At 44.4% G+C, this 20,109-nt stretch overlaps 1 protein-coding gene across 6 annotated transcripts in view; it reads right to left on the bottom strand.

The window, feature by feature from the left end:
- The window catches only part of GOLGA2 (golgin A2), a 63,987-nt gene that overhangs the window by 42,040 nt on the left and 1,838 nt on the right, over positions 1 to 20,109 (bottom strand). The window contains exons 2-8 of one of the 6 annotated variants that reach the window (XM_073541083.1): positions 17,214 to 17,330; positions 15,384 to 15,464; positions 5,415 to 5,519; positions 4,711 to 4,754; positions 3,780 to 3,843; positions 3,324 to 3,380; positions 2,656 to 2,736 (exon numbers count right to left, since the gene is read on the bottom strand). In XM_073541083.1, coding sequence (XP_073397184.1) covers positions 2,656 to 2,736; positions 3,324 to 3,380; positions 3,780 to 3,843; positions 4,711 to 4,754; positions 5,415 to 5,519; positions 15,384 to 15,464; positions 17,214 to 17,330 — 549 coding nt within the window. Of the gene's footprint in view, positions 1 to 2,655; positions 2,737 to 3,323; positions 3,381 to 3,779; positions 3,844 to 4,710; positions 4,755 to 5,414; positions 5,520 to 9,717; positions 9,811 to 15,383; positions 15,465 to 17,213; positions 17,331 to 20,109 lie in introns of those variants that run through there. The other 5 variants (XM_073541084.1, XM_073541086.1, XM_073541085.1 and 2 more) reach the window with 5 other exon arrangements.

The following is a 20,109-nucleotide window of genomic DNA, read 5'->3' as shown; positions in this document are numbered from 1 at the left end:
GTTTATTTGTGAACCATTCCATTGTAGATTTTGCTTTATGTTTGGGATCATTGTCTTGTTGGAAGACAAATCTCCGTTGCAGTCTCAGGTCTTTTGCAGACTCCAACAGGTTTTATTCACGAATGGTCCTGTATTTGGCTCCATCCATCTTCCCTGTCCCTGCTGAAGAAAAGCAGGCCCAAACCATGATGCTGCCACCACCATGTTTGACAGTGGGGATGGTGTGTTCAGGGTGATGAGCTGTGTTGCCTTTACGCCAAACATGTTGTTTGGCATTGTTGCCAAAAAGTTCTATTTTGGTTTCATCTGACCAGAGCACCTTATTCCACATGTTTGGTATGTCTCCCAGGTGGCTTGTTGCAAACTTTAAACAACACTTTTTATGGATATCTTTGAGAAATGGCTTTCTTCTTGCCACTCTTCCATAAAGGCCAGATTTGTGCAGTGTACGACTGATTGTTGCCCTATGGACAGACTGTCCCACCTCAGCAGTTCATTCAGAGTGATCATGGACCTCTTGGCTGCATCTCTGATCAGTTTTCTAGTTTGAGATGAAAGTTTAGAGGGGCAACCGGGTCTTGGTAGATATGCAGTGGTACGATACACCTTCCATTTCAATATGATCGCTTGCACAGTGCTCCTTGGGATGTTTAAAGTATAGGAAATCATTTTGTATCCAAATCCATCTTTAAACTTCTCCACAACAGTATCACAGACCTGCTTGTTGTGTTCCTTGGTCTTCATGATGCTCTCTGTGCTTCAAACAGAACCCTGACACTATCACAGAGCAGGTGCATTTATACGGAGACTTGATTACACACAGGTGGATTATATTTATCATCATTAGTCATTTAGGACAACATTGGATCATTCAGAGATCCACAATGAACTTCTGGAGTGAGTTTGCTGCACTGAAAGTAAAGGGGCCGAATAATATTGCACGCCCCACTTTTCAGATTTTGAATTTCCACAAAAATTTAAAATAACCAAATAAACTTCATATTTCATCCAGGATGGCACATCAATGCTAGCTGTGGCAAGAAGGTTTGCTGTGTCTGTCAGCATAGTGTCCAGAGGCTGGAGGCGCTACCGACTCCATGAGGTTGGTCTAAGGGCCCGACGTCCACAGATGGGGGTTGTGCTCACAGCCCAACACCGTGCAGGACGCTTGGCATTTGCCACAGAAGACCAGGATTGGCAAATTCGCCACTGGCGCCCTGTGCTCTTCACAGATGAAAGCAGGTTCATGTGACAAACATGACAGAGTCTGGAGACACCGTGGAGAGCGATCTGCTGCCTGCAACATCCTTCATTCAGCATGACCAGTTTGAAAGCGATTCAGAAATGGTGTCGGATGGCATTTCTTTGGAGGGCCGCACGGTGTTGGGCTGTGAGCACAACCCCCATCTGTGGACGTCGGGCACTCAGACCATCCTCATGGAATCGGTTTATAACCGGTTGTGCAGACACATGCACATTTGTCGCCTGCTGGAGGCCATTTTGCAGGGCTCTGGCAGTGCTCCTCTTGTTCCTCCTTGCACAAAGGCTGAGGTAACAGTCCTGTTGTTGGGTTGTTGCCCTCCGACGGCCCCCCTCCACGTCTCCTGGTGTACTGGCCTGTCTCCTGGTAGCGCTTCCAACCTCTGGACACTATGCTGACAGACACAGCAAACCTTGTTGCCACAGCTCGCATTGATGTGCCATCCTGGATGAGCTGCACTACCTGAGCCACTTGTGTGGGTTGTAGAGTCCGTCTCATTCTACCACGAGTGTGAAAGCACAAACAACATTCAAAAGTGAACAAAACATCAGCCAGAAAGCATTGGTACTGAGATGTGGTCTGTGGTCCCTACCTGCAGAACCACTCCTTTATTGAGGGTGCCTTGATAATTGCCAATAATTTCCATCTGTTCTCTATTCCATTTGCACAACAGCATGTGAAATTGATTGTCAATCAGTGTTGCTTCCCGAGTGGACAGTTTGATTTCACAGAAGTTTGATTTACTTGGAGTTATATTCTGTTGTTTAAGTGTTCCCTTTTTTGAGCAGTGTATGTGCATATACTATAGTTAAAATTATACCCCATTTCAACACTTGGAGATTCAGAAGATCTGCTCTGCCTGCGAGGTTCTCTGCACTCACACTCACTTTTGTACATTTTAAAGACTGCCACCCTCACTTTGGAGATGGTTATAACCCTATTAAAAAAAGAAGCATGTCAACAGCTCTAATGTGATTTGGTATTTCATAACACAGATCTTGGGTGGCCCCCCACAATCATATGAATAGCCATAGAGTCTATGAATGAGATTAATACTGAACAATTCCTACTAAATTCCTCACTCTATGAATGCATGGCAGTCGGGGGCAGGTCCAACCCATTAGGAGAAAAGGGACCCTGTGACCCCTGTAGGACGACTGTGTGTCGCCCCTGCTCCAATAAAATATGCAGATTCTGGGTTAGAACATAAAGCGATTCCCTAAATGTTTAAATGCAGAAAGCAAACACATAAATGAGAAGAAAGTGGCTGCAGGCAGGCAAGTGAACAACAGCCAAATTGCAAGACCGTGCCATAGTAGATGCAGCATTCGCAGCGTCCCCCAGACCGAGGGTCCACAAAACGTGCCGATACACCGAGCGCATCGTTCTCTTACCATTTCCTCCAGCTTTGCACTGAGCTGCTTGTTTATTACGTTACTGGAGTCCAAGGCAGCAGCCAAATCCTGGTAACGAGACTGCGGGGCAGGCATTCAGGAGAAGGGGATTGAGGAGGCCAGAATAAAAGTAATAGGAAAAAGGAGACATCCAGGTATTAATGAAGAATGATACCAAATAATGAGACCGATCCCTAGCATCCCATATCAGTATCACATTCTGCCTCATTTATACTGAGTGATATCATGTATTCACCTACAGTGAATAAAGGTCTTAAAGAGGTATTCCCAATCCCAGTAATTAATGGCATAACCCTAGGGTTTGCTGGTGGGGGGGGGGGGGGGGGTCTAAGAGTGGACTCCCACAGTGCTGGTAACTGAAGCCAGCCTTGTTCACGTAACAGGAGCTTTGCTGTTCAGGTTATCTGGGAATGCATCTGTGCAGAAAAAAAAAAAAAAAAAATTAAGGGAAGAAAGCACTGCGGCTCCTCCATTCTTAGGATCAGTGTAAAGGGAAAACTTTCCATTTTGGGAATAACCCGACAATACACTGTATTTTCATCTATGGAGGCTTACAAGCATGGCTGTGCCTCTATATCAATAAGTATAAAGTCAGCCATAACCATGGGTTCATTCAATCAATTTTTCTCAACCAGGTAGTCACGCACCTCCACTTCTGGGCTTGTGGACGATATGATGTTTTCCCCATTTACGTAAGAGTTACCCTTAAATGAGAAGAAGATCATGATATTACTTGGAATTAGATCACAAGTGCTTTATAAAAAAAAATAATAAAAAAAAAAAAGACGTTCCCTCTAATTTCCAAAATAGGAACACTTGTGTCCCTGTTCTTCCATGACATGCATCCTGCCCCTCTAAGTTCCAGAAAGTGCCAAAGATGGCAGCGTGCATCGCTGCCTTTGCATTCTCCATGTCACAACTTGCAGATTCATCTGACTTCACTTCGCTGCAGCCTAAGAGCCAGAAAAGAGCTGGATAAAAACAGGAATCCAGCAAAGCACGACAGTGAACAGCGTGTCCCCTCTGCGCGACAGCTGACACCCTTGCCATACATGTCCTATACACTTAAGAGGTGCATCCGAGCGATGGATATTGACATCTACCTGTGACACCAAGCCATTCAGCTGCTCAGACAGCTGCCGGAGACTGTCTGTGGAGGAGACGAACCTACAAGACAGATTAACACAGGTTATATGCTTAGATTACGGCACTTAGCAGGGGGTTTAGTGACAGAGCTGCCCATTACACTAGACATAACTATGTAACATAAGACATCTATGCCACAATATAAACATCATCCAGAGAGCTGAGCGTCTCCTGCCCTCTTCACAGCGGCAGTGCAGAGCTGTGTATGTTGCATGCTGTCAACTGATCTGTCTTGTGAAACTGCAAATGCTGCTCTATTAATGCATACAAGAAAAGGTAATCATCTGCCATATGCATCAATAGAACATTAACAGTTTTAGATCACACAGGAGCAGGCAACAAACCAAGCTCAACTTGTCTCAGCCCCTCTATAAGCATCCCCTTCCTGTAGTATGTCCTCTCAGGCCCGCTATATAGAGCCCCCTCCTGCAGTATAGCTCTCCTTTCTGTCGTGTTTAAAGCCCCCTCCTGCAGAATCGCTCTCCTCTCACGTCCTACATACAGAGCCCTATCCAACAGTACATCTCTCCTCTCATACTCTCTGTACAGAACTCCAATATCTCTCCTCAGCCCCCAGTATACAGTTCACCCTGTAGTTTCTCTATCCTTTGTCCCCTCCATTTACAGGAGCGATTGTCTTGTATTGAAACGTCAAAGTCATGTGTGAAGGGGCTGTCTAACAGTTTATTTCAATATCTAAACTGGGCCCCATCTGTTTATGAATTAGCTGTAATGGAGGAGTCTGGCTTAGCTACTGAAGAGAGCAGTCAGCCAGCCTTCCTCATATATAGCACTGATGATGAGCTGGCACCAGAAACGCCCCTGTGCTTGCTACAGGGCCATAAGTGGAGTTTGTCCGCCAGCAAGAAGTGCGTAGATCACACTCACCTCTTGCCATCTGCTGCCATCTTTGTACCATCGTAGTCATTTTGCTGCAAAACAAAATTAGCACAAGAAGAAATAGTGAGCTGTGCAAAACTGGAAAGAGATCGGGATGGCAATGTAGGCAGGACACAGACATGGCAGCAGGCAGGTAATTATAGTGGGAGCCAACACCAAGACATGAGATGAGGGTCACCAGGTGAATATCATGTATTTTATATAAGCCATCAAATACAGTACTGGGGAGATTTAAGACAATTGTCTGGTGATCAGCTGATCAATTTAATTTGACGAGACCATCATTATCTAGAAACTGTATACGAAGCCTGTAAATACATGATATTCTATAGGGTGGAAAAACTGAGATCTCTGAAAGTAAAGCATCACCTTTTACTGAAATCAGCATCTACGTAATAGATTTCACATTTTTGGGTTGTTTTTACTTTACTGCCATCATGGAAACCATGAACAAGCAGGCTTGTGGCTGCTGTTGGCAGATTTAGGTTAGACAATTACTGGTATAGCAGTCATCGGCAGCCAGCTGACAGGTTTAATCATATTTGCAATTTTGCTTACTTTGAGGTAAAAATCAAGATTTCACCAGAAAGTTTTTGTTTCTCCAAGGGGAGGAAGAGGAAAGAGAGGTCTTAAGAGAGCGACTATATAAAAGCCTGCGGAAGGAGTGGGTGCAGTGTGTGGCAGTCACACACCTCGGACAGTGGGTTGTTAAACTGAGTTTCTGTTGGGGTTCTAGCATTATCCAATACATCCTCTGTTAGGAATTCTGCGTCAGGATCGTCTCTCTCCAAGAGGACCTGTCAGAGCACACAACATGGGGTTAACACAACACATGGATCCACACGGCACACGGGTAGATGGGTTAGGTTAACAGACTGACCCTATAGGATATGTAATCACCTTATAGTGGGCATGGGTCTGCCGGCTGGGACCCTCAGCTGGCTTTTACTCAGCGGTGATGTTTCTAGTTGTGCACTTGAATGAGACATGGCTGCTTCATCCAACACAGAGGCGACACATAAGACCCCTATTTTCTCAGGATCTGGGGTCCCAGAGCGCTCATAAATAGATGTGATGCAAAAAGTTTTGCAGAACCCTGGTCCAGTCACTGGATCAGAGCCCTGCCAGTATCCCCAGCAATTCTGATTCACAGGCCTGATGTCACATCATTAAGTAGCCGGGGATACAGCCAGGTAGAAGAGGGTCTGGTCTTGCGGCACGGACTATAGCCATGGCCGATGAACCAGGGTCCTGAGAATCGCTTTGCTCATGTCCAAACCATAAAGTATTTGTAAAAAAATTATATATACACATAATTATATATATATATATATATATATATATATATATATATATATATATATTACAGACCAAAAGTTTGAAGGCATCAAAACTATGAATTAACACATGTGGAATTATATTAACAAAAAAGTGTGAAACAACTGAAAATATGTCTCATTCTAGATTCTTCAAAGTAGCAACCTTTTACTTTGATTACTGCTTTGCACTCTCTTGGCATTCTCTTGATGAGCTACAAGAGGTAGTCACCGGAAATGGTCTTCCAACAGTCTTGAAGGAGTTCCCAGAGATGCTTAGCACTTGTTGGCCCTTTTGCCTTCACTCTGCGGTCCAGCTCACCCCAAACCATCTCGATTGGGTTCAGGTCTGGTGCCTGTGGAGGCCAGGTCATCTGGCGTAGCACACCCATCACTCTCCTCCTTGGTCAAATAGCCCTTACACAGCCTGGAGGTGTGTTTGGGGTCATTGTCCTGTTGAAAAATAAATGATGGTCCAACTAAAACGCAAACCGGATGGAATAGCATGCCGCTGCAAGGTGCTGTGGTAGTCATGCTAGTTCAGTATGCCTTCAATTTTGAATAAATCCCCAACAGTGTCACCAGCAAAGCACCCCCACACCATCACACCTCCTCCATGCTTCACGGTGGGAACCAGGCATGTAGAGTCCATCCGTTCACCTTTTCTGCGTCGCACAAAGACATGGTGGTTGGAACCAAAGATCTCAAATCTGGACTCATCAGACCAAAGCACAGATTTCCACTGGTCTAATGTCCGTTCCTTGTGTTCTTAGCCCAAACAAGTCTCTTCTGCTTGTTGCCTGTCCTTAGCAGTGGTTTCCTAGCAGCTATTATACCATGAAGGCCTGCTGCACAAAGTCTCCTCTTAACAGTTGTTGTAGAGATGTGTCTGCTGCTAGAACTCTGTGTGGCATTGACCTGGTCTCTAATCTGAGCTGCTGTTAACCTGCGATTTCTGAGGTTGGTGACTCGGATGAACTTATCCTCCGCAGCAGAGGTGACTCTTGGTCTTCCTTTCCTGGGGCGGTCCTCATGTGAGCCAGTTTCTTTGTAGCGCTTGATGGTTTTTGCCAATGCACTTGGGGACACTTTCAAAGTTTTCCCAATTTTTCGGACTAACTGACCTTCATTTCTTAAAGTAATGATGGCCACTCGTTTTTCTTTACTCTGCTGCTTTTTTTCTTGCCATAATACAAATTCTAACAGTCTATTCAGTAGGACTATAACCTGTGTATCCACCAGACTTCTGCAAAACACAACTGATAGTCCCAACCCCATTTAAAAGGCAAGAAATCCCACTTACTAAACCTGACAGGGCACACCTGTGAAGTGAAAACCATTTCCGGTGACTACCTCTTGAAGCTCATCAAGAGAATGCCAAGAGTGTGCAAAGCAGAAATCAAAGCAAAAGGTGGCTACTTTGAAGAACCTAGAATAGAAGATATTTTCAGTTGTGTCACACATTGTTAATTATATAAGATGTGTTAATTCATAGTTTTGATGCCTTCAGAGTGAATCTACAATTTTCATAGTCATGAAAATAAAGAAAACTCTTTGAATGAGAAGGTGAGTCCAAACGTTTGGTCTGTAGTGTGTGTGTGTGTGTGTGTGTGTGTGTGTGTGTGTGTGTGTGTGTGTAGATATATATATATATATATATATATATACACATACATATACATATACATACATACATTACACACATACATACACACACACACTAGATGGTGGCCCGATTCTTACGCATCGGGTATTCTAGAGTATGTATGTAGTTTATGAAGATTTAAGAATAATGCAATGAATACACAGGATTTTCCAGGTAAAATATATACATTATCATTAAATGTTATTGCTCATAGAACTTAATACAACTGAATGAAATTATTAAACCGATCAAAATATATAAAACCATTACATGAATATCTGAGGGTTAAATTCTGCACCAATATCGCTGATTGGTCACGCACGGCGACCAATCAGACTAGCATCGGTCATCTCCTAGCTGCGTCGCCGCTGACCTCCGTGCGGCAGGAGATAACCCGCGGCAACCGTCGGGAGATCAGCGGCTAGCGCTGCATATCTCCTGACAGCAGGGGTCGTGCATCGTTCGAATTCCGCGCCAATTCACGGCCGGACTGCGCCTGTCGTTGATCGGCAGGCCTCGACCAATCAGCGACGCATTACAAACAGATAGACAGACAGAATTAGACGAGATTATACATATATATTTTTTTTTTTTTTTTAAAGAAATTGTGCTACTCACCCCAGCATAAAAGGTCAGCAGACTTTATTCCAAAAGTATAAAGTTATTGCACCTAAGAAGTATTGCCTGCTTGATGTGAAACGGCTTTTGTCCATACACTGAAGTTTTCCATGTGCGATCACGGCGCAATTTTATATTTTTTGGGAATGTTATCCAATAAATTTTATACCAGGCTAGTTGCGCTCCCGTAGGTGTAGGATCCAAGGCTTCTTATTATCCAAAAAAGGTTTTTAATATTTCTCAAGAAAAAGCACATACAATGCGTTTCAACAGTATAAAATGTCTTCCTCAGGTATATTGTGGTGGTCCGCACCCTCTTTAGCATACTACTACTTCTTATAAAGCTATCCACAATTTTGGAACACTTATCACAATATACCCGAGGATGACATTTTATACTGTTGAAACGCATTGTATGTGCTTTTTCTTGAGAAATATTAAAAACCTTTTTTGGATAATAAGAAGCCTTGGATCCTACACCTATGGGAGCGCAAATAGCCTGGTATAAAATTTATTGGATAACATCCCTATGGTTTCTTGGTCTGAGTGACTTACTAGCTACCAGGGATTTGCAGCATACCGACCACAGAAGAAATCCACCTTTGAACACCTAATGGTCCTAAGTGACCTACATGCAAGATATCAAGATTTATAAAAGGTGACTGACACCTATATCCACCTATGATCTAGTTATACATTTACATTTAGATCGGTGCACGCTTTCTTTCTTTCCTACCCTTTTACCAGAAATATTTTTGGGGAATAAAGTGTGCTGAACATTTATGCATGGGCAAGTGCCGCAAATTCGTTCTTTTGTACAAATATCTTTGGACTTTCTTTAAGTATTTGCTGAGCACCATTCAAGTGTATGGGGAAATGGTTATGGCTAAGTGCTGGTATTAACCCTTTAATACAGTCCAACCATAAAGTGACTGCATATCCTGACGTTCCTAAATGGTTAAAGATGGGAAAACTCCTAGGACGGGTCAGTCTGCTTATAGAAGCACAAATTGAACATAAAGACATAAGATTAGAAAAGGAGTCACAGAGCGATAAATATAAATGCGACAAGAAACCATGTGGGATTAAAACAGTATGACAAATTACTAATTCTGTTCTCAGGGGACGACTACACTTCTTACTAGCAGAGCAAGCAGTCCGGCTACTAGAGAGAGAATATCTCCTGCAAAGCAGCTAAGGTGGGAGAGGTCGTGGGACCACCAATACTTAGGGCTGTATGCCAGTCAGCATTCTGCCTTGCAGAGCAACCCCACAGGCGGTACAGGGAACTTCAGTGTGGCCCCTATACTAGCTTCATCTTCAGGATCGGAGGCCCCCCCATAGAGGGGCCCCACCCATCATAAAGTGATGTTATGTCCTAGGAACAGATATCACTTTAAAAGAAGGGAAAAATACCTTTAACCCTTCATATTGATCATCCCACGTATCCGAAGCGTCATTATCTCTGCACACTGGAGGTTGTAGTTCTCCAGCTCTGACATTTATATGGTGACGTGTCGCCTGTGACTCACATTCCTAACTCTCAGTAATTCCAGTTTGGCTAGTTAGAGAGGTGTCGGGATACAGGATCATAAGGGAGGAGGCAAAACGACGCCTGTGAAATAGTCACCAGCGATTTGTGACTTCCTGCACCTTTCCCATTGAAGGATTTGTGGAAGCACTGTATCGCAGCCTCTGAGAAAAGCAATGGCCGATAACCACCTGCAGTTGTCCTGTCCAAGATCACCATAAACTAAATAATGCGACTAATTTGCAATCAGCTTATTAAATATCTCTTAACATTTAGTGCACGCAGCTCCTATGCAGACCAATACCCATAGGCTACAAACAAAACCCATGTGTAGACTGGTCCTGCAGCTGTGTGCCAGCGAGCAACAAGAGAGGGCAGATAGAAAGTAGCGATGCAACAGAAGGATTAGATTCCTGGTCTACAGCCATGGAGATATTTGCATGGAGGCTGTGCACACAATACAGAGATTTTTCATTTAAACATTACTTTATTGTTCAGATTTTTCTTCATTCAAAGATGAGAATAAGTTGAGATCAGTAGGTAGATGGGGTACTGCCATTTAAAGAACCTACAAGATCCCTTACTCATTGCACCTGTGCAAATTAAAGGGTTCTGCAGATGAGAAGAGGAAGAAATGATGACCTTTAGGCTATGTGCCCACATTAGCGATTTTAAACGCTCAGAAAACCGAACTCCTTCCCAGAAACCGCGCGTTTTACTTCTGCGCTTATTTCACAAAAAATGCGCGTTTTTTTCCGCACGGTTTCTGGGAACATTGAAAATAGCTAAAAACGCGGACCTATGCGGAAAATAATGAGCATGCTGCATTTTTAGCTACTAAGCGTTTTCTGAGCGTTTAAAAACACATGCATTGGCACAAAAAGCCAAAAATGCATGAAATTTAATGGGAAGCTTCTTTTAAGAGTTTCTGAAGCGTCTGATCTGGCACAAACGCTTAAAAAAACGCAACGTGGGCACACAGCCTTAGGTCTGCCAAGAGGGATTGGGGGAATCAGCTGATGATCGAGCACATAATACATGTTCTAATAATTGGAAATGAGCATTTTTGGGCCTATTCTACAAGAGGCGGCAAACACGCACTGTGAGTGGCTTATACCCCCTCCCAACAAAAAGCCCCTGCAAAAAGCTCTTTGGTCAGCTGCAGCTCCACAATGCCAGCCACTTACTGACACTTTGTAAAGTGGGAACAATTTCATGGCACTCCCCTCATACTCTACGTGCCCAGTTACAAGTGGAGGAATGCCAGGCAGCTGATGTGACAAATGCTTGAAGAAAAGCGACACAGATATGCTTGATTTCAGACAATCCTCATATCCTGCCACGGCGACCGTGGAGCCAAGAGGCAGCAAATGGCTGGAACGCTCGTCAGGCCCGAGAGCATGAAAATAATCCATCCGAGGTAGAGGCCCAGGCGACAACACGTAACAGGGGGAGACCCGCAAAAGGGACAGCTGCCGCCTGATGACAAATCCCCTATATTACCTTAAGATTGTAAATGCAGCTAAGAAAAATGGTGTTCCAATACCAATCCACAGGATACATGACAAATGTATAGTACACATCAAAAGTTTGGACACTCGATCATGGAATGATTATCCTTGTTTGTATTGGAATGTGCACTTATAAATTCAGACTGAAAGCAGCAAAACCTCAGAGACACATGAACACAAGGAGTAAAGAAACACATCAGAATGTGTGATACACCTTACACTCCTCGGAGGACAGCTTTACAATGTACCTTGGCATTCTCTCCAGCAGTTTCATCAGGTAATCACCAGAAATGGCTACAATGAACAGGAATGCCTCATCAGCAGTTCACGGAGTCACTGACCATCAGGTGTTTTGCGGAGGCCATGTTGGTTCATAGCTCCATACAGTGCTTAACCATTCCACAATGGTTCCAATCCAGAAAATGGCGAGAATCAAACAAGTATCGTATTTTTGGATTATAAGACACAACCCAAGTTGTCAGGAGAAAAATACGAGATTTTTTTTTAATAAATTGGTGGTGCTTCTTATAATCCATGCGTCTTAGGCCATGTGTATACGTTGCGGATCCGCAGCGTTTCAGGCTCTGCGGGTCCGCAGCAGATTTAGCTGCGTTGTACAGTACCATTGTTTTCAATGATAAACTGAAAAACGCAGTGCACATGCTGCGGATTTTTCCGCGCGGATGTGCTGCGGGTTCAAATCCGCAGCATGTCAATTCTTTGTGCGGAATCCGCAGCGGTTTCACACCTTCTCCATTGTAGAGGTGTGAAACCCGCAGGGCTAAAACGCAGTCTCATCCGCAGGTAAACCGCAGGTCTTTTGACCTGAGAATTTACCTGCGGATTTTTCCAAATCCGCGGGGAAAAATCTGCAGCACCTAAAACTACGTGTGCACATAGCCTTATTGCTTACCAGGGATTGTAGCTGCAGTGAAGCGGGGTCCCAAGGTCATTGCTAGAGGAGGCAGGAGTGGGGTGATGCTGCAGGCCACAGACTGGGATGAGGGGGTGTCCGATGTGCAGTGCACTGAAATCTCATCTCCCGAGATCTCCATCTGCGCATGCGCCACCCCCCCGGCTGCCATTTTCAAGGAGTCCACCACACAGGAAACCACAGAACTGCGGGGGGCTCTGGCCTTTCACAAAAGGTCGACAGAGCCCCCCCCGCCGGACAGCAGAGCCGGACACGCCCACAGCTCCGCCAGAGACCCCCTCATCCCAGCCTGCAGCACCGGTACAGGTAAGGTATATAAGCATTATAAGATGCACCCCCATTCCCCCCCCCAAATTTGGGGGGAAAAAGTGTCTTCTAACGCGAAAAATACAGTAATTAGAGAAAAATGACAGTCCATTACTTTAGAAAGGTATGAAGGTTAGTCAACAAGGAAAATTCCTATAACTTTGAAGGTATCCAAAATGCAAAGAAACACCATTGTTTGCTTTTTTGAAACTGACTCTTGTGAGGACCATCCCAGGAAAGGAAACCCAAGACTGACCTCTGCTGCAGAGGATAAGTTCATCAGCATTACCAACCTCAGAATAACAGGCACTCAGATAATATTCCTCAATCTCAACATCAACTGTCCAGAAGTGGCCTTTATGGTCGAATAGTGGCTTTCTTGCAACTACTGAAGGACGAAAACAAGACAACCACCAAGTGCTGCGTCAGAAGACATGGCCTTCAGAATCGCCCAACCTCTACCCAATGGAGATTTACATAATCACCCAACCACAACCCAATGGAGATAGTTAGGGATGAGTTGGACACAAAGTGAAGGCAAAGCAGCTGACAAGTGCTCAGCACTTCTGGGAATTCCCTCAAGACTGTTGGAAGCAATTTCCTTGAAGCTTTTCATTGCCAATTGATATGTTGGATATTGTTCAGTGAGGGGGAATGACCTCGCAATCTGGTTGTCCGGTCTAATATGATAACTCTGCAGTCACTGTGTGACTGCAAACTTATGAATACCCCCAGCGCACTGGGAGGATTTGCCTGTTTCTGAGCAGGCAACAGCATTAATGTATGCATTATACATATGCCCGGGCAGAACCCGATAAGTGGGTGCGGCCTCGCGAGAGAGAGAGACCTCGCCCACTGGACGGCCACATCACTAGACGTGGTGCGACATTGCTCAATACAAGTGCATGGAGCAAGGCCGCAAACACTGGATTGTTTCTGCCTGGGAGTATGTATAACGCATATATCACTGCCGTTCTCAGGTCAGAAACTGGCAAATCCCTGCAGCGCCCAGTGAGTGCACTGGGGGGGGATTCACAAGTCTGAAGTCGCACAGAGTACCTGCAGACTTATCGGTTTTGACCGGATAGCCCCTTTAAAATAGAATGTCATGGTAGTGATCTCCTCTGAAGTGCTGGTTTCAATAAGTATTTTTTGCTTTTTCTCTTCTCACCATTCCTCTAGCGCGCACGCGCACACACGCACACACACACACACACACACACACACACACACACGGATTTGGTTCATGCAAGAGCTTATAATATTACTGCATCAGGCTGATTATACTTGCATTCTAATGATTAACAATAACTTATTAACAACCGTCAACTTTAAATTGTTATTACTGAACGCAACTGGAATGTCCTGTATTCATATCAATGTTGTTAAAACCCAATAAAAATATTTAAAGTAAAAAAAATAAATGCAATGACCTGATAAAGGTGCAGAAGAGAAGCCAAGGGGGTGCTAAAGCTGTCGGCTGAGTAAAAAGGGGGGAGTGAGGGTTTTTAGGAGTGACACATTCTGGTGTGTCTCACATGCGTTTCTTTACTCCTCGTTTCCATATTTGTGCCTTCCTTCAGTCTAAATCTACAATGTGCACATTCCAGTAAGATCAGCAGGTGTGTCTTGACTTCTGACCGGGACTGTATGATTGGTGGGAATTCTGCTGCCGAGACCCCCACTGATCCTGAGAGCAGATGATCCAGAGTTCCCTGTGTGACAATAGCTGTATTGAGCATGTGCGACCACCTGTATAAAACAACGAATGGCGCTGTGATTGCACATGCTCACTACCACTGATTGATTGACTATGCTGAACCCCAAACCCACCCAGCAATCATACATTCTTTAGAAGCAATGTCCTCAGCTCCATAAAGACGATCATGTGTAATAAATGGCACTTCAGGGGGGAAATAAATTTGCACTGGAATGTACTAAGGACGACATCCCGCCTTCCAGCTGCTGCCACCAGCCCTTGTACTTCCTCAGTACATAGGGGACAAAGGTTGCTTGGCTACTCAGCGCGGGCCTGTAATATACCAATGTATTAAAAAAACTACACGAGATGTATTGACTCCTTTCACTGCCACATGAAAAGGCGAGCAAGACTGATAACGTCCTGTCCTACACCCCAGTATATAAAGCGGGGGCACAATACGTCACTATATATGTCCTGCAGACCACCTGCCAGTGGACGTCATCAGCGCCACTTGCTGCATTATTGTATAGTAGTGAAATAGCACAGAAAGAGGACTTAAAAATCCTCCAATAATAGAAAACAGCAAAAGAGCAAAAAGGTTTACCTGTCCAGGCCTCCAGACAAATGCACTATCAGGATATAATTAAGATGGCAACACAGGTGCAAGAATACCGATGAAACAACCGCTCACAGCCTACCAATACATGGAGGGGGCGGTTGCCTGGTATGTTAAAAAAAATAAAAAATAAAAAATAAATGTATAGTATAGTAACATAGTAGTAGTAACATAAAGCCCCCTATAGAGAGAACATGGCAGTATTACACTACACACAATAACACTGCCGCAGTAAAGCACGACCGCTAGCGCTGTCTAGTGATGAACCACAATAAATACAGCACAACGATTGAAAGGGGATCAAAATAAATAAAAGGGTACACGTCTCATCTGGACCAATGGACAACAATGAACGATGACCATGAGGGAGAAAATTTAAATAAATGGACCACGTAAAATAGCTGGGCAAGCAACAGGGGCACAGGGTAGGGAAGCACAGGCAAAGCCAGAGCAAAATGGCAGCAGCTCCCCGTTTAGCTCACCTTCATGTCTCCCAAACCGGGGAGGGAAACCCCATTGGATCTATGAAGATCTGATACCAGCCCCTTCAAAATGGCCTCAATCTGAAGATAGTGAGAAAAGAAAGAAGGGGAAAAAAAGGCAGATGAGCAGAAAGGGGAGAGCAAGGTACACAGCAGCGCACCCCAGATTACACACAGCAGCTGCCATATCGGACACTGATGCCAAATGACAACTGGAGGCAGTCAGCAACTGAGTGCAGACCACCATAAACAGCCCCTGTGTAGGACAATGGGGAAGGTACAGTCCCTCACAGCCCTGCAAGGTTATTACCAGGACATCAGTAGAAGGGGTCTCAAGACAAAGCATTCCCCTCTGATATAGAGTGTAAATACCCAGAATATGAGAGTGAAAGTATCACTGCTGAAATACTTCGGATGCTGCGTTCTCATCAATACCCCTTAGGGTGGTTACACCTGGGTACAGATGGAGAGAAAATCATATAGTGAGTGTGAGAAGTAATCACTGGAACAATATAGAGCCCTACTATTGTTCGCCAGGACAGGACATATCTGCATGGAGAGGTAGCGTAAAAGATCCGCCACAGCTCTATTCACTGTCTATGGGACTGCCAGAGATAACGGACTACAACACTCATCATTCTCTGGTAATCCCTTGGACAATAAATGGAGGGAGGGTCAAACATGTGCACTGCAGCTCCATGAAAACCGGGACAGAGGTGCCCAGTTCTGGACGGAGGTAAAACTGCCACCGATCTAAAAGATATCGCCCATCCTATGGATAGGTGAACTTGTTACCCCAGACTTATTGTTGCCACTAAGATATACCTGTGGAGGTCCAAGCTACTGAACCCCTACCAGCGAAAATGCCACAGCCCTGGTGTAGCAGTGTTAACCTTACCCCTGCAAATCGTCGCCCGGGCATCCCAGTGTGCGGGGAACTACAGCACAGCTCCAGCTAAAAAGGAACCCATCACCTTCTTCATGCTGCCCTGACCGCAGGCAGCAAGGTTGCAGCCAGGTATATTTTACTCTGAAATGCTCCAGCATTTTAGAATACAGCAAAAGATCTGTCAATCACCTAGACCAGCATTGGGAAGAGCCGGACAGATCTCATCTCCAGCCAGGCTCTGAGTCATTCTGCATATCATTTGGGCTCTACGAGTCAGGTAACAGGTTCTCTTTAAAAGAGTGTTATAACACAAAACCGTTTAGCACAGCTATAAAGTGGTGGTGCAACAAGTAGGATCCTAGTCCGTAATCATATGAATATAGAAACTTGGCACACACAGTATGTATGATTTCCAGTGAAAAAATGATTTTTAATATACAGTACATACAGTATAGACGTTTCGGTCACATTGACCTTCATCACAGCACTATGTATTGTACTGCTGTCATTTGCATAATGCTCAAAAGAGGGAGAGCCAAAAGGTAAGTGGTCCCCCCGGGGGGACCACTTACCTTTTGGCTCTCCCTCTTTTGAGCATTATGCAAATGACAGCAGTACAATACATAGTGCTGTGATGAAGGTCAATGTGACCGAAACGTCTATACTGTATGTACTGTATATTAAAAATCATTTTTTCACTGGAAACCATACATACTGTGTGTGTCAAGTTTCTATATTCACTCTTTAAAAGAGTGGTCCTGGCTGCAGCAGTCTAATCAAGCTGGGTTGGAAGTTCTCTATATACATACGTCTGCATTACTAAGAGACATAGAAAAGGCCATGGAGCGCTTCAATCAGATGCCCCCTAAAAAGTATCCTGCAAAGGAGTTTGATGCATTATTTGTATATAGTGAATGACGCCAGGTGATGCTTTGCCTTACTGGGTCTGGAGAAAGACGATTGGGGGTGTCAGGATGGCTGTTGGATTCTTTTCCCTTTTTCTTCTTCTTGCCGCCCACAGGAGCTGGTGGAGTCGTCTTCTGCTGATATTCCTTTAGCTATAAAGACAATGGAAAGAACATAAATAAGCAATTCAAAGTGTAAATAAATCAATCAAAAAGTGTGGATCCCTCAGTATCATTTAGAGAAGGTAGCAAAAATAGGGAACTTAAAACATAACAGTAATGGTAAATATTAAACAAAGACGCAACCAAGACAACCATCGAAATAAAAGTCACCCAACAGGACAACCAAAGAGCATAAAAGCACAGAATCGGGGGGACCGACTGTCTATCGAGAAACTACCAATACCAGTACCATTGGAAATGCAGTAAAATAGACCTAGTAGACATAGGGGGCCCAATGCCCACTATGCTCCACAAATAAATAGAGATTCATATCATAAAAAATAGCAACAATCTCACCCATTAGGTAGGAAGCAGGACCGTCTCCCAACACGTTTCATCTCACGAGGAGTATGGCAGCCAAAACAGGAGAGCTCCACCAGGTCAGGTATTACTTAAGAGCCTCTCCCCTTGGGAGGCTCTTGAGTAATACCTGACCTGGTGGAGCTCTCCTGTCTTTGCTGCCATATCCCCTGATGAGTCTTAGTGGAATGAAATGCACTGGGAGACGGTCCCTACTTGGAACAGCATATTGATTCTTACTCCCTGACATGGATGTCTGTCCCTACGGTGTAATGCCTTTGCTCCATAGGAGATTATTTCACAACTTTGGAGGTCCTAGTTCCTACCTAATGGGTGAGATTGTTCCTATTTTTTATTATATGGATCTCTTGGTAGTTTCTTGAGACAGTCGGTCCCCCGATTCTGTACTTTTATGCTCTTTGGTTGTCCTTTTGGCAGACTGGATTTCTATGGTTGTTGTGTCTTTGGAAAAGAACATAGAAAATCAATCAAGAACTAAATAGAGTCTATAGACAAACAATCTAGTGTTCTCTGTTATCAACCTTTTCCAGGTTGGGGAGAGTCTGACTGTAATGTGGGATGACTGAAAAAAGTCAAGAATAACTGCTGCAGCCACGTTGACTACAGCTCCTGCCACATCAAAATGCAGTTATAGACGTGCAGGAGAGGCCGGAGATCACCGACGGATCAGATCTAAAGAGGCACAAACTGATGTAAAATGGATCTGATAATATGTAATGTAAGCCTGGAGGGCCGCCCACAGGTTCATAGCTGGACAGTCACAAGAGGTAACTGTGGGAGGGACACGGCTGTCACCACCAACCCCAACACCCGAGCCGACATTTCCTAAAGCCCTACACTGCAGAAAACACACAATGTTTTATTTACTAGCACAATGGGCCAATTGTAAAAAAACAAAGCTTACATAAACCAGACGATGATAATCCCTGTAAACCTCCAGGTGTCTGGCCCCTGAGAGCGTTTATATCACCATTACCAACATCATCTCCACAAAGAGCATTTCTACTGATCCCGAGTAATAATATCTGTATTACACCCCAGAGCTGCACTCACTATTCTGCTGGTGGAGTCACTGTGTACATACATTACTTATCCTGTACTGGTCCTGAGTTACATCTTGTATTATACTCCAGAGCTGCACTTACTATTCTGCTGGTGGAGTCACTGTGTACATACATTACATTACTGATCCTGAGTTACATCCTGTATTATACTCCAGAGCTGCACTCACTATTCTGCTGGTGCAGTCACTGTGTACATACATTACTGATCCTGTACTGATCTTGAGTTACATCCTGTATTATACTCCAGAGTTACACTCACTATTCTGCTGGTACAGTCACTGTGTACATACATTACATTACTGATCCTGTACTCATCCTGAGTTACCTCCTGTGTTATACCCCAGAGCTGCACTCACTATTCTGCTGATGCAGTCACTGGGTACATACATTACTGATCCTGAGTTACATCATGTATTATACCCCAGAGCTGCATTCACTGTGTACATACATTACTGATCCTGTGCTGATCCTGAGTTACATCCTGTATTATACTCCAGAGCTGCACTCACTATTCTGCTGGTACAGTCATTGTATACATACATTACTTATCCTGTACTGATCCTGAGTTACATCCTGTATTATACTCCAGAGTTGCACTCACTATTCTGCTGGTGCACTGAGTGTGTACCTACATTACTGATCCTGAGTTACATCCTGTAGTATAATCCAGAGCTGCACTCACTATTCTGCTGGTGCAGTCACTGTGTACATATCATTATTATTATTATTTATATAGCACCATTGATTCCATGGTGCTGTACATGAGAAGCGGTTACATACAAATTACAGATAGCACTTACAGTAAACAAGCTAACAATGACAGACTGATACAGAGGGGAGAGAGGACCCTGCCATTTCGGGCTTACATGCTACAGGATGGTGGGGAAGGAGACAGTAGGTTGGTGGGTTGCAGCAGTTCCGGTGTTGGTTGAGGTGATATCACCGGTAGTGGTGAGAGAGAAGGAGGTAGCGGGGTCATTGCAGGCTGTAGGCTTTCTTGAAGAGGTGGGTTTTCAGGTTCCGTCTGAAGGATCCAAATGTGGTTGATAATCGGACTTGTTGGGGCAAAGAATTCCAGAGAATAGGGGCTATTCGGGAGAAGTCTTGGAGGCGGTTGAGTGAGAAGTGAATAAGTGTGGAGGAGAGAAGGAGGTCTTGGGAGGACCGGAGATTACGTGAGGGAAGGTATCGGGAGATTAGTTCAGAGACATATGGGGGAGACAGGCTATAGATGGCCTTGTAGGTCAGTATTAGTAATTTGAACTGGATACGCTGAGGGAATGGGAGCCAGTGAAGAGATTTGCAGAGGGGAGAAGCAGAGGAGT

This window comes from Dendrobates tinctorius, unplaced genomic scaffold (assembly GCF_039654945.1).
Source record: "Dendrobates tinctorius isolate UK_male_01 unplaced genomic scaffold, ASM3965494v1 ptg000120l, whole genome shotgun sequence".
NCBI lineage: Eukaryota > Metazoa > Chordata > Amphibia > Anura > Dendrobatidae > Dendrobates > Dendrobates tinctorius.
This window is presented reverse-complemented; position numbering and strand designations above follow the sequence as displayed.